The sequence below is a fragment of the Microtus pennsylvanicus genome, chromosome 3 (genome assembly GCF_037038515.1).
Source record: "Microtus pennsylvanicus isolate mMicPen1 chromosome 3, mMicPen1.hap1, whole genome shotgun sequence".
Classification (NCBI taxonomy): domain Eukaryota; kingdom Metazoa; phylum Chordata; class Mammalia; order Rodentia; family Cricetidae; genus Microtus; species Microtus pennsylvanicus.
In genome coordinates, this window is record NC_134581.1 from 76,018,294 (window position 1) to 76,032,461 (window position 14,168).

The following is a 14,168-nucleotide window of genomic DNA, read 5'->3' on the forward strand; positions in this document are numbered from 1 at the left end:
TCAAAGCCAAGGAAGAAGACAGATAGATACTGAGTGTTTCAATGTCTTCCTGCCTCAGCTGATGGGGTTATGCACAAGGAAGACGCCCTCAGTGTGGACATGCTTTGCATAGGGCACAGGTAAGTGTTTTTCACAGAACTCAGTTTGCCAGAGCCCCCTTGCTTATCCTGATGGGGAGGCCGGAAGGCCCAGATTTCCTCAGTCAACCGAGGTGGAGGCCTCTGCCTGAAACATTTCAAACATTTCCAAGTGACGTGGAGCAGGCGGGCCCAGAGGCCCTGCTACTTCCTGTGTGGGGTTCAGACACCTGCCTCCCCTGCCTACTTCGGGTGCCTTCTTCAGAAATGGTAAGTTTCTCCTCGTAAAAAGCGCCCTTCTTCTCATCCTATTATTGCAAACAGCGATCCAGAGTCTTTACATACAGCCAGCACGCTGAAAACTTTTCCGGTTTCATTTTCAGAAATAATGAGCTGGCTGTGTCCGCCATATTAGTAGAGCGAGCCTTCTGCGAAGGATGCAGTGGAACGCTTTCTGGAGTGTTCTGGGCCTCAGCCTCCTAGTAGGTGAGTAGGCAAGAATGAAGAATGGAGGCGCTTTCCCAGGCCATTCCAAGACTCGTAGCCTCATCTGGTGCAGCTGGTGCTTCACTCACTAAAAGACTCAAGGAACTGTTGGTGATGTTTGTCGTTTGGGGGGTATGGGGGATGAGGGCTGGAGCCCAGGTGCGGAGGAGACTGTTCAGGAGACAGACAGAGGAAACCGCTTGGGTGGATCACATCAACTGAGGGAACAGGTCTGTCTGTCTTGAGAACGAACCCATCGGGCTATAAACTCTGCAACACTTTAGAACGCAGAGGGAATGGGCAGAGTGAGCTCCGCTTGGTTTTGGGGGAGAGACGATAGGTAGATCCGGGCCCTGCCCAGCTTAGTAGCTTTGAGACAAACCCTTTGTCATTCCCAGTCTTTTGAAAGTGACCAAGAGATTCCACTTAGTTTAGTCCGTTTTCTGAAGCAAGGCGTGGTATAAATTATAAATAGCTGTGAGTACACATGCGATATAAATAATGCCTGAGTGCACAGCAGCCATTTGCTAAGTGTGTGCGCTGTGTAAAGAAAATACTTTCCACGGGTTAACCAATTCGGTTCTTACTTCTTCTGTGGAAGAAAGGGGGTACAGGCCCTGACTCACAGAAGAAGTTGTCACCGCGGGATTGAAAAATTGTTCAATGTTAAATGGTCAGCAAGTCTTGCAGTTGATCTGGGAAACCCCGTCTACAAGGCCTGTGCTCGGAAGGGTTGCACTTTGTGAGGGAAAATGGCTCATGAGAGTTTTCTGTCAAAGAGCTAGGAAACACTGTGCTGCCGCAGCTGGGCTCCTCTCTGAGAGCCGCAGCCATTGTACCTCCATTTCCTGCTTAGCCTTGGCTTCCTTAAGCTTGAGTATACACACATCTTCAGTGGGGTGCTGGGTGAGGTGGCTGCTGCTTGTGAAACAGAGCCTCGTGATGCAGTCTAGGTTGGCTCCTCGGAAACTCCACGTTCTTCTGCCTTAGCCTCGAGAGTTCTAGGATTACAAGCTTGTGCAGTCACCTCCCTCAACATTCCACATTTCTGAAAAGCTTTCATGTTTATTAATCTGAGACTAGTTCAAGGAACACACTTGAAGTCCCAAGGGGCAAGTCCCAACAGCCAAGGCATTTTCTTAGGGATCTATGGTAAATGGTACTCTCCCTTTAATTAAAACGATAGATAGATAGATAGATAGATAGATAGATAGATAGATAGATAGATAGATAGATGAAAACACATAAATTTTTTTTTAAAAAAGAGGAGAGCCTCTGAGATGGTTCAGTGGGTGAAGGTGCCTTCCACCAAGGCTGACGACCTGGGTTTCATCCCTAGGTTCTACGTGTGAAAGGAGAGGACTAATTCTTGTTAGTTGTTCTCTGACCTATCACACATGTAGGTATGTGCCCACATGCCTACATACAAAATAGGTAAATGTTAACAAATGTAATGAGGGAAGATTGAAGAGGAAAGGGGGAGGGGGCTAAGGAGACTATTAAAGACTCAAGCTCCCTAGCAATATGCCTTGCCTGCTATGGGGATAGGAAAACACCTCACCCTATACAGAAGCTGTTCATAAACAAAGGGCTCAGGCCGTGTGGGGGTGGGAGGATTGATCACTGTAACAGACTCGAGTCAGTGCTGAGTGAGGGGACCAGGAGAGCCCGGATGCACAGGCTTTAGCTGATGAGTAGTCGGGGTTTTAAATATCCCTACCTCTGTCTCAAGCAGAAAACAAATGGAAAATTTGAGCTGTCCAGTTCTTAGGAGCCAGAGACCGAGAGAACCCCAACACCTGTACCTACCAAGGGCTTGTTTTCCTTCTGAAGTCAGAGTACAGTTTTCAAAATGGAGAGTCTGCTTCAACCCTTGTTTGTTCTTTTTTGAGCCACCCAGAAAGGAGCCTCAACTTGATTAACTTCTGCTTGTTAAACACCCTGCACTTGTGTTCAATGCCAGTTGTTTCCCTGCTCAGCTTCCCCTGAACTGGCTGGGGACCCCTGCCCAATACCCTGCAGTAAACATCCTGTATGGTGTATAGAAAGGACTAAGCTGATGGTGGGTGGAAAGGACTTTAGGTGCCAGTGACAATGAGACAGGAACACTATCTTTTTGTTTAGAATTCCAGGCATTCAGAGCATTACTAACTCTTATTTTATTGTTTGTTTTCCAGATGGCACTTGGCAGGATGGTAAGATATGACTTCTTTCTTTGCTGTGAAATCAAGCCAGTGTTCTTGGTTCAGCCATCACACCAAATAACAATGTTTCAGTCTGTAACTAAGGGATGGCACGTACAACAGTAGACTATGCAATTATAATGGAACTGCAAAGTTCCCATCACCTGGTATTTCTCTGTATCTTTTCTGTGTGTAGAGACACAGATATTTACTACTGTGTTGTGATACCCTGTTCAGTGCAATTACATACTTCAAAGGCTTATAGGCCTGGCACAACAACTAAGTATACAGTCTAGGTGAACAGTAGACACAACACTTTACAGTATACAGTCTAGGTGAACAGCAGGCTACACTGTAGTCTAGGTGAACAGTGGACACACACTACACTGTAGTCTAGGTGACAGTGGACACACACTACACTGTAGTCTAGGTGACAGTGGACACACACTACACTGTAGTCTAGGTGAACAGTGGATACACACTACACTGTAGGTGAACAGTGGACACACACTACACTGTAGTCTAGGTGACAGTGGGCACACACTACACTGTAGTCTAGGTGACAGTGGGCACACACTACACTGTAGTCTAGGTGAACAGTGGGCACACACTATACTATAGTCTAGGTGAACAGTGGACACACACTACACTGTAGTCTAGGTGAACAGTGGATACACACTACACTATAGTCTAGGTGAACAGTGGACACACACTACACTATAGGTGAATAGTGGACACACACTACACTGTAGTCTAGGTGAACAGTGGATACACACTACACTGTAGTCTAGGTGAACAATGGAAACACACTACACTGTAGTCTAGGTGAACAGTGGACACACACTACACTATAGTCTAGGTGAACAGTGGACACACACTACACTGTAGTCTAGGTGACAGTGGACACACACTACACTGTAGTCTAGGTGAACAGTGGGCACACACTACACTATAGGTGAACAGTGGACACACACTACACTATAGTCTAGGTGAACAGTGGACACACACTACACTATAGGTGAACAGTGGACACACACTACACTGTAGTCTAGGTGAACAGTGGACACACACTACACTGTAGTCTAGGTGAACAGTGGACACACACTACACTGTAGTCTAGGTGAACAGTGGGCACACACTACACTATAGTCTAGGTGAACAGTGGATACACACTACACTGTAGTCTAGGTGAACAGTGGACACACACTACACTGTAGTCTAGGTGAACAGTGGGCACACACTACACTGTAGTCTAGGTGAACAGTGGACACACACTACACTATAGGTGAACAGTGGACACACACTACACTGTAGTCTAGGTGAACAGTGGACACACACTACACTGTAGTCTAGGTGAACAGTGGACACACACTACACTATAGGTGAACAGTGGGCACACACTACACTGTAGTCTAGGTGAACAGTGGACACACACTACACTATAGGTGAACAGTGGACACACACTACACTGTAGTCTAGGTGAACAGTGGACACACACTACACTGTAGTCTAGGTGAACAGTGGACACACACTACACTATAGTCTAGGTGAACAGTGGACACACACTACACTATAGGTGAACAGTGGACACACACTACACTGTAGTCTAGGTGAACAGTGGACACACACTACACTGTAGTCTAGGTGAACAGTGGATACACACTACACTGTAGTCTAGGTGAACAGTGGGCACACACTACACTATAGTCTAGGTGAACAGTGGACACACACTACACTGTAGTCTAGGTGAACAGTGGACACACACTACACTGTAGGTGAACAGTGGGCACACACTACACTGTAGTCTAGGTGACAGTGGGCACACACTACACTGTAGTCTAGGTGAACAGTGGGCACACACTACACTATAGTCTAGGTGAACAGTGGACACACACTACACTGTAGGTGAACAGTGGGCACACACTACACTGTAGTCTAGGTGACAGTGGGCACACACTACACTGTAGTCTAGGTGACAGTGGGCACACACTACACTGTAGTCTAGGTGAACAGTGGGCACACACTACACTGTAGTCTAGGTGAACAGTGGGCACACACTACACTCTAGTCTAGGTGACAGTGGGCACACACTACACTGTAGTCTAGGTGAACAGTGGACACACACTACACTGTAGTCTAGGTGAACAGTGGGCACACACTACACTGTAGTCTAGGTGACAGTGGGCACACACTACACTGTAGTCTAGGTGACAGTGGACACACACTACACTGTAGTCTAGGTGAACAGTGGACACACACTACACTGTAGTCTAGGTGAACAGTGGGCACACACTACACTGTAGTCTAGGTGACAGTGGGCACACACTACACTGTAGTCTAGGTGAACAGTGGACACACACTACACTGTAGTCTAGGTGAACAGTGGGCACACACTACACTGTAGTCTAGGTGAACAGTGGACACACACTACACTGTAGGTGTACAGCAGGCACACACTACACTGTAATCTAGGTGAACAAGCTCTGCTCTCTACGTTAGTTTGGTACACGTGGACTGTGACATTCACCTAATGACCAAGTCCCTGAAGAATGTGTTTCTCAGAACTGACTGGATTTGGAGTGCAGTTTTATCAAAGCTTCCCATAGAGATTCCACAGGCAACAGTGACAGAGATTTTTCACCCCTTTGCCTCATAGATGTGTCCCAGGTTAGGGAACAAAGAGACTGCAGAAAATGATGAACAACCTAAAACTGTTAAAAAGTTTTCAGTAGATCTGGGAAGGTGGCTCAGTTGGTAAAATATTTGTGTGAGAAGAACGAGGGTCTGAGTTAGATTCCCAAAACATACACTGAAAAAAAGCAAGCATAATCCACTCACTGTGGAGGCAGAGACAGGAGGATCCCTGGGACTATTCAGCCAGTCTAGCCAAGTCATCAAGCTCCAGGTTCAGTGGAAGATCGTGTCCGAAAAAGCAAAGAGATGGAGAACTATTGCAGAAGGTCTGCCTCTATGCACATGCATGCACACACACACACACACACACACACACACACACATACACACATGCATGCATACACACACATACAGGAACGCTAACATACACATAAAAAGTTAAAAGTACCAATGGTTTTCATTCTTCTGCTTTTCCTGTTTGATATGAGGTTAGGAGAGGATGTGAGGTTGGCCAGATGCAGATGCGTGTATAGGGTAACCCTAGTTGGGGTGGCATTTGGGTCCACACCCACAACCACAATCTGAATGTAGGTATTTATGTGTGCACTAGCCTGAACTTTACATTCTCAGTCAGAACAGTTAGATCCAGACTGTCCCAATCTTGGAAGCTTCTCTGTTCAGTCAGTGCCTCCAAACAGAGAGAAGCAACGGTGTATTCAAAGCAGGCTCCTTCCCTTTCCATGTATAACCGGTGTCCACAGCAGCCATTTTGTGCATAGCCAAGAGATACAGGCTGTAGAACATAAGACTCCAAACAGCTTGTCACATACAGCCAAAGAAACTTCAAGACCCGTTATGCTGAGACTGAGGGGAGGGTCCTTGCCCACGGGAGCAGGGACGGATCTCAGCCACAGATAAGAATGTAACTGACAGCTCGTGTTGCTTCCCTTTCAGATTTCGCGGAGTTTGGTAAGAGGATTCGCTCTTCTCAGCCTCTTCTCATCCGGGGAACAAACTAATCAGACGACAGACACCATGGGAACAAGAGTGCAGTGGGAACCAGAACTAGCGGAGGGAGACGGGGGCATCTGTGTGCGATGTGCCGGGTTGGGCCCCTAGTTTCCATGGCTGGCTAGAGCTGTACATGCATGAGTCCCTGCACATACTGCGAGGGAAAGGCACACGCGTGGTTGTGGGTCAGGCAGCCTCTCTGTCTGCTTTTGTGTGAACTCTAAGTTCTTTGAAGGCAGAGACGGCATTTCATTTGCCTGTTCTTGGTGTCTGCCCATAGTGGGTGTTCAATGAAGTGTTTGCATGAAGAAATGAACAGAATATTAATATTTTGCTAGTTCTTTGTCCTCAAAAAGCCAGTTGTCTTTAAGAGAAGCAAATATTTGATGCTACAGTGTGCTGCATGCAATGGGTAGGTGCAGAGAAAACGTGAAGTATGAAAAAGAATGGCAAACTCTGCAAAGAGCTGGGGAGGGCTCAGGTGGGCATCTTGAGCAGAGTTGAATAGGCTTTACTTGTACTTTACAGTCAGAGGATGCTTGAGGCAGAGGAGACAAAAATCTAACCCTGAGACTTGACGGCCTTAGTAGAATCTTGATTCAGTTTCCTTCTTGGGTGTTAATAGATAACTCTTTTTTGCAGGGGGGAAGGGGTTTGAGACAAGGTTTCTCTGCAGCTTTGGAGCCTATCCTGGAACTAGCTCTTGTAGACCAGGCTGGCCTCGAACTCACAGAGATCCACCTGCCTCTGCCTCCCGAGTGCTGGGATTAAAGGTGTGTGCCACCACCACCAGGCAGTGGGTAACTTCTTAATATCTGTGACATTTGACCATTGTGTGTAAAATGGAAACAACTTGTAGCATTGATGTGAGGACTTAGTGACTGATTCATTTAAGACACTCACAACAGTACTTGCAAGACAGAAGTCAGTAGATGACTCTTAGCTATTCCATAATATGTACATATATACATTTATATATTATGTATAATATCTATTATTATGTATGTATAATATATTATATGTATATATTATAGAGAGCAAACTTTGAGGGGGGTTAGAGAAAGATGACTCGGCAGTTAAGACCACTTGCTGCTCTTTCAGAGGACCAAAGTTCAGTTCCCAGAACTCAGTTTCAGGGAACATGGCCTCCTCTTCTGGCCTCTGTGAGCACCCATGTACATGTGTGAATACTAACAAGAAAACATTTGTATATACATACACATAAAGTTTCTTTTAAATTGTTTAAAAGGGATTAAATGAGTATGGTGGCACACGACTTTAATCCCAGCACTCTGGAGGCAGAGGCAGATGGAGCTCTGTGAGTCGGAAGCCAGCCTATTCTATATAGCAAGATCCAGGCCAGCCAAGGCTACATACACAGTGAGACCCTGTCTCAAAGAGAGAGGGGTTGGAGAGATATATATCTTAGAAGTTAAGCACAGACAGACTGGTTAGTACTTGAGTAGAAGAATAAATGTTAAAGTTTGTTGTGCATATATGTTCTAGCTGTTGCCCTAAATAAGGGGGGTGAAAACTTAGAAATATAATCTAATTAATAAGAGATAAGCAATCTATAGGAAACTCAATTTCTTAACCATTGTGAAATGCCATGGTTGTGTACAAACTGTCTGTGAACACGTCTGTTTCTAAACATGGACTTCCTGGTCCTTGTAAATCAACACTCTCATGTTGAATATGGACCAATATGGTTGTAAGCAATTTTTTACATGTTTTCAGAAAAACCTCCTAAACATAGAGTAATGTCTGTTTACTTTTAGTCTATCTTATTTGTGATTTCGGATTCACAAAAGCTTTCTAGAAAACATCAATGGTAAAATTATTAAGTCGAAGTCATCCTCTGTTGGGATGATACCCAGCTTCCAGCTGCTGGCTGGCAGAGCGGGCTGTGTGAAGTCCCAGGCAGAAGGCTGTGGTGCTACTGGGTTAGGGCTCAGTTGTTTTTCATGGAAGCAGGATCCCAGGAAGGAAGGGAGGAAAGAAAGCCACGTTTTTCATGAGCATCCGCTATGTGCATTCACTTTCACCTTCGGGATTCTTTTGAATCTCTCAGATGCTCTCTCTGCAGTGCCCATTTTATCTCCTCTTCCCTGATGAAGAGACTTGAGACTAGGAGCCACGATGCAGGCCTGCAATCCCAGCCCTCGAGAGACTGAGGCAGGAAGGCTGAAAATGTGAGACCAGACCAAGTAAAATAGCAAGACTTTGTCTTAAACAATAAAGACTTCAAAAAGAGAAAAAGAAAGAACTGAAGTTCAGAGAGGTTGAGTGCCTTGCTCCTCCTCACACAGCCTCGTCATTCATGTCTTTCCCTAGGAACGTGCCGTGTCTGAGAAAATGCCACCACCATTTTCTCTCTTCCAGTTTAGATTCTGTCATATCAGGGCTGTGGCATATCTCAGTAGTGTCCAGGATCCAGCCACAAATCTTCCAGAAGGACCACTGCCAGCCCACTGCTTAGGACAGTGATGCCTGTTACGGGTTTTTGTTGTTGTTGTTGTTGTTTTGCTTTTGATTTTCAAGACAGGGTTTCTCCATAGCTTTTGGTTCCTGTCCTGGAACTAGCTCTTGTAGACCAGGCTGGCCTTGAACTCACAGAGATCCACTTGCCTCTGCCTCCCGAGTTCTGGGATTAAAGGCGTGTGCCACCACCGCCCGGCTTGCCTGTTATAGTTTTTATGAATTATAGTGGTTTTTATGAGTGAATTTCTGTTGTCTGTATCTGTAGCTCCCCCTCCAACCAAATAAGGGAGAGTTCATTATGCTCAGAGATAGTGTTAAAGCCAAGTCGCTCCTTCCAGAAAGAGCCATCCTCTGTGCCGAGTTCCTTGGGCCATTCGGAGGCAATGTGGAGGAAAGTATATTGAGTAAGATATTTGATCTCGATAGCAAGCAGCTTCATTAGCTTTAAGGGAAAACATCAGAGGCTGGGGATGTGGCCCAGTTGGCAGAGTGCCTGCCTGACATGCACAGAGTCCTGGGTTCAAGCCCCAGCACCACACCAACGGGACATGATGGTGTACACCTAGAATCGCAGAGCTCAGGAGTTAGAGGCAGGAGGATCAGAAGCTGAAAATCACCCTCAGCTTCATAACAAATATGAGACCAGCTTTGAGTGCGTGAGACTTGTCTCAAACCAAAAGAGAAAAATCATGGGAAATACATAGGCCCGAGAACCAGTGATTCCAATGCACGGTGGTCTTTAAGACCCTGTGACAGCTATCTGGAAGATGATTCTGGCTGAATGAGGAATTGCCCTAGAGTTCTCCGTCTTATGACTAACGCACTAATTTCCATAGCTCAGGCTTGGGAGCACAAGCTCCTGTAGTTTGAATCTGGATTATGCACGAGCATATTTTGGGGGTTTACTCCAGACTTCACCTCTGGGGTTTACAGTTCTTGGGGTGTTGGTACCTACTCCCTCTAGAAAAATATTTACGTCAAATGTAAGTGTAAACCAGGATTGTTTTCTTACTATTCTTTTCTTTTCTCATTTGCAGATACTGATGCACAGAAACGTGAGTCTACAGTGCTTACTTTATTTATGTCCTGCAGAAGTACAGACGAGGGGATGGGTGGAGGGGAAGAGACAGACTGGGGGAGATCAGCCCCAAGAACTGAGAGCCCCCTGTTACATTCCCAGCATCTACTTTAGATAGATACCAAATGAGGACTTTTGTGGACTTTCCTTCACTTCCACCTTCCCCTTTCCAACTCCCTATGTGACTGTCTACTCTCTAAAGCCACCTTCCAGAAGGTTCTCTGCCTCTCCATCTGTACACACATCCCCTCTCCCAATTTTTCCAGTCAGGATACCTCCCTCTGCCAAGCAAATCTCAACCCCAGTGATGAAAAATCTCCTGTACCTGGCTGCCTCTTAAGAACCAATTTGCCATTTGTGAAATTTTTATGGATTTCCCCTCCAAACTCCTTCCCTTTTCTCTTTTTCCTCAGATTATAAAGTCTCCATCTCAGGAACCAAGATCGAACTGACATGCCCTCTAGACAGTGGTGACATAAAATGGGAAAAAGATGACAATGTACTGTCTGGAGAGCATAGCAAACAACTCACGCTAAGTGATTTTTCGGAAGTTGAGGACAGCGGCTACTACGCCTGCTACACAGACGACAAAAAGAAGAACGCATACCTCTACCTGAAAGCAAGAGGTAACTCAGGTTCCTCCCCAAACAGCTTTCTCGAGAATCCCCCAAGCCAGCCACAGTCCCTGTCATCTCAAAGCTCCTCCTGCACTCTGTCCTTGGCTCCCTGGGACCACACAGTACCAGCATTTCTGAAAAACAGATTCACAGTGGCCTGGGATTGTCTAGGTCACTTCAGTTGGTACTAGGCGTAAAATAAAAAGTTCCCCCAGAGGCAGGCTTGGGTCACTTGCCTTGTGACATACTCAGAATCTAGACTGACCAGCATCAGAGATACATTTCATCAGGAGGACTTGCAGAGAGACTCAGCGCCACTACCTGAAAGACTAACCAAGGCATCACAGTCGACAATAGGAAGTGCTGCCTTTATCCAGCACTGTATTTGGTTTGGAGGTTGTTTTTGTTGTTGTTTTGCTTGTTTGTTTTTGTTTTTATTTTTGTTTTTCCAGGACAGGGTTTCTCTGTGTTGCCCTGGCGGTCCTGGAACTCACCCTGTAGACTAGGATGGCCTTATACTCAGATCCACCTGCCTCTGCCTCACAAGTGCTGGGATTAAAGGCGTGTGCAATCACTACCCGGCTAAATCGTGTATTTGTAATCCCTACACATGCCTCAGTTATTCAAGGGCCTGGGGCACACTGAACTCCAGCCTCAAGGTTTATACCACGTGGTCCTTTCCTGCTATCCCCACATCAACCATATAGCTTAAGCACATGTTTTATTCCTAAGTAGATGATGAGAAAACAGAGTGGGCTGAAAATCCCCACACTAATGGGTGATGGAGCCGAGACTGTTTGACTCCAGAGCCTCCGACCACAATCACCCACATTGCTATCGCAGGGCAGGGCTCTGGTTAGTGCTGGCAGGCATGCAGGTGTTGAAGGAAGACTTGTCTTCATTTGTTTCTTCCTCTTCTCCCACGTCCTGGTGTTTTCCTTTTTGGGTCACTTCTCTCCCTCCCCCGACCCCTGCCCCTGTAGTGTGTGAGAATTGTGTGGAGGTGGACCTGACAGCAGTGGCCATAATCATCGTCGTCGACATCTGCATCACTCTGGGCTTGCTGATGGTGGTTTATTACTGGAGCAAGAATAGAAAGGCCAAGGCCAAGCCTGTGACCCGAGGAACCGGTGCTGGTGGCAGGCCCAGAGGTAAAACCATAGAGCTGGGTCAGAGGAGATTTGGCCCAGGCCGGGATGGGCAGTAACTGTACAGCAGATTCCAAACGGCTTCTGTAGCACATTCTCTGTGATACCAAGACCCCTACAGAGAGGGCTTCCCGTCCAAGATCATTCCTCTCCTTCCACCCTAAAAAACCTCTGAAAACAACACACTGGGTTTCCTCAGATGCCTGGCAGTGCCCTGCAGGAAGCAGATTCAACCTCCAAACTGTGGGCAGAGAGATCTCAGGATTAGTTCCCACCTTGTCCCCTTCCTTCTGCCTGGAGAGAGAATGGGAGAACCTGAGCTGGAGCAAAATCACAAGTGATGAGAACAGAGTGGGAGGCCTCAGGGATGGGACAAAGGAAAGAAAAGAGGACGGAGGGCTGGATGGAAAAGGGAGATTAGACGAAAGGACAAAGAGGACCCGCCCCCCCCCCCCCCGGGCTGGATCTCCTAGCTACCATCTTCACTGCAAGACTGGTGTTCAGCATGGAAACAATATATTTCTTCTTTTTCTGCAGTGCAAAACAAGGAGCGGCCACCACCTGTCCCCAACCCAGACTATGAGGTAACGGATACAGTGGGCAGGAAGTTGGAGGGGGCTCCTTTTAGAGAGGAGTCCAGCTGGCACGGTCCATCTTGTCTGCAAGACACCTAGGGCTCCCAGACAGGCTACCCCTGTGCCTTCTCCGCCTTCTTCATGTTAGTCAGGACTATCTCCAAGGCTGTTTGGCTTCCACAACCATGTAGAGGCAGGGGACTAGAGGAAGGGAGACATCTCTCTTTCTCTCACTTGTTGGTTGTCTGAGATTCGGCTGTGGAGGATAACACCTATGCAAATGCTAACCTGATAGATGAGAATGGTGTTCTGGCAGATGCCAGTGCTGTCAACCGGTCATTAAAATAGGGTGGTGCTTGATGGGCAAATAGCCCCTAGTTTCCCTCCATCGTGCACACTCACACACACACACATGCACATATACACACCACATACACATGTACACAGGACACACCACACACACACACACCACATGCATGCACAGTCAGGCACTATAGCTCTTCCCCACCAGGCCACCATCTGACTTAATACCTGGCGCCAGGGCTGCCTTCTTTGTGACCATGCACTAGCAACTGCTAAAATTTTTCTCTATCACGCTGGACAAATTGAACAAAATCTGAGCACCAGGAATGGGGTATTTAGTGTTCCCTCAGGGCCTCCAGTTAAGCTTGACAAAAGTGCTAGAGGCGAGTTTTTACAATCTCCCTTACTGGGTAGGAGGCTTCCAGAAGGAGATGGCTGGCTCAAATCTGTACCAGTTACAACTAGACTCCCCCAACTCCAAGCCCAGAGGTCTTACCCTACAGGCAGCCTACACCCCAGTGCTTCTTCCTCCTTATCTCCTTCCTCTCGTCCTCCTAATCAATCACGGCTCCTGTTCCACCCTTAGCCCATCCGCAAAGCCCAGCGGGACCTGTATTCTGGCCTGAATCAGAGAGCAGTCTGACAGAAAGAAGAGATGCTGCCTTCCGTGGACCCAGCCCCAGCCCCCTGAGCACCCTGCTATTCCCTGCTCTCTGGACAAATTGTGGACCCCACAGAATTGTTCTTCAGCCATCTGGTGAACATGTTCTGGAACCTTGCCTCTGCTTCCTCTCTTGCCTCCTCTGCTAGTGTTCAATACTGGGATGTTGCTGCCTCGCTATCCTCTGAAGCATCATGGGTGATCAGACCCTCAGCCAGCCATGTTGTCGGGATGCTTATTCCAGCCCCCCAGTACCTGCCAGCTCCTTCTTTTTTGCACAGATGTTATCTTTGCCGCCAGTCCCCTCCTTTTCCTGCATATAAATTGGCCCTCTTCCGCAGCCCTTCCCTATAGCTTTCTGTATTTCCAACTCTGTGTTTTACACCCTTCTCTGGGAATGGACTGGGTGATCTTTGGCAGAGGTCCTAGCCTAGCAGGTGCTGTGAGCCCCTTTCCAGGTTTTATCTTAAATCTTTATTTAGATAGTCATCTGCATCTCTGTGAATATACCAGAATCCTCTCCGCTAGTGGCAAAGCAATAAAGCGTGTTGACTAGAAAAGTTGCGGTCCCTTTTTTTGGAAGGTCCTAAGAAGCAGCCTGTGTCCTAAGGCAATTCAGAATCCCAGGGATTCAATACAGTGCTTGCCTATTGGAGGGGGTGGGTACTCACTGCCCTCCACATGCATCAAATCATCGAAGGGGGGGGGGGGATGATGGAGTGGTTGGTCCATAAAGTGATTAAGATGGAGGGGACCTGAAAGGTCGCTGGTGGTACCAGAAAAGAAGGGAGAGTGCAGAGGGAGTTGGAGCTGAGATGAGCTCTTCTACCAGCTGTCAGGAAACACTGCTGAAGGGAGCAGAGGGAACACAGGCAGCTCTCGGCTCTCAGCTCTCAGCTGGCTCCTGCCCTGGA

The 14,168-nt window shown here is 47.1% G+C and overlaps 1 protein-coding gene across 1 annotated transcript; it reads left to right on the forward strand.

Moving 5' to 3' along the window:
* The first annotated feature begins 268 nt into the window (after nt 1–268).
* Cd3e (CD3 epsilon subunit of T-cell receptor complex) lies at nt 269–13,814 on the forward strand. Its single transcript, XM_075966109.1, has 9 exons — nt 269–347; nt 461–563; nt 2,741–2,758; nt 6,335–6,349; nt 9,910–9,927; nt 10,364–10,576; nt 11,551–11,718; nt 12,253–12,299; nt 13,180–13,814. Exons 2-9 carry the CDS (start codon nt 515–517, stop codon nt 13,234–13,236), a joined length of 585 nt encoding a protein of 194 aa, XP_075822224.1. The 5' UTR covers nt 269–347; nt 461–514; the 3' UTR covers nt 13,237–13,814.
* The last annotated feature ends 354 nt before the right edge of the window (nt 13,815–14,168 follow it).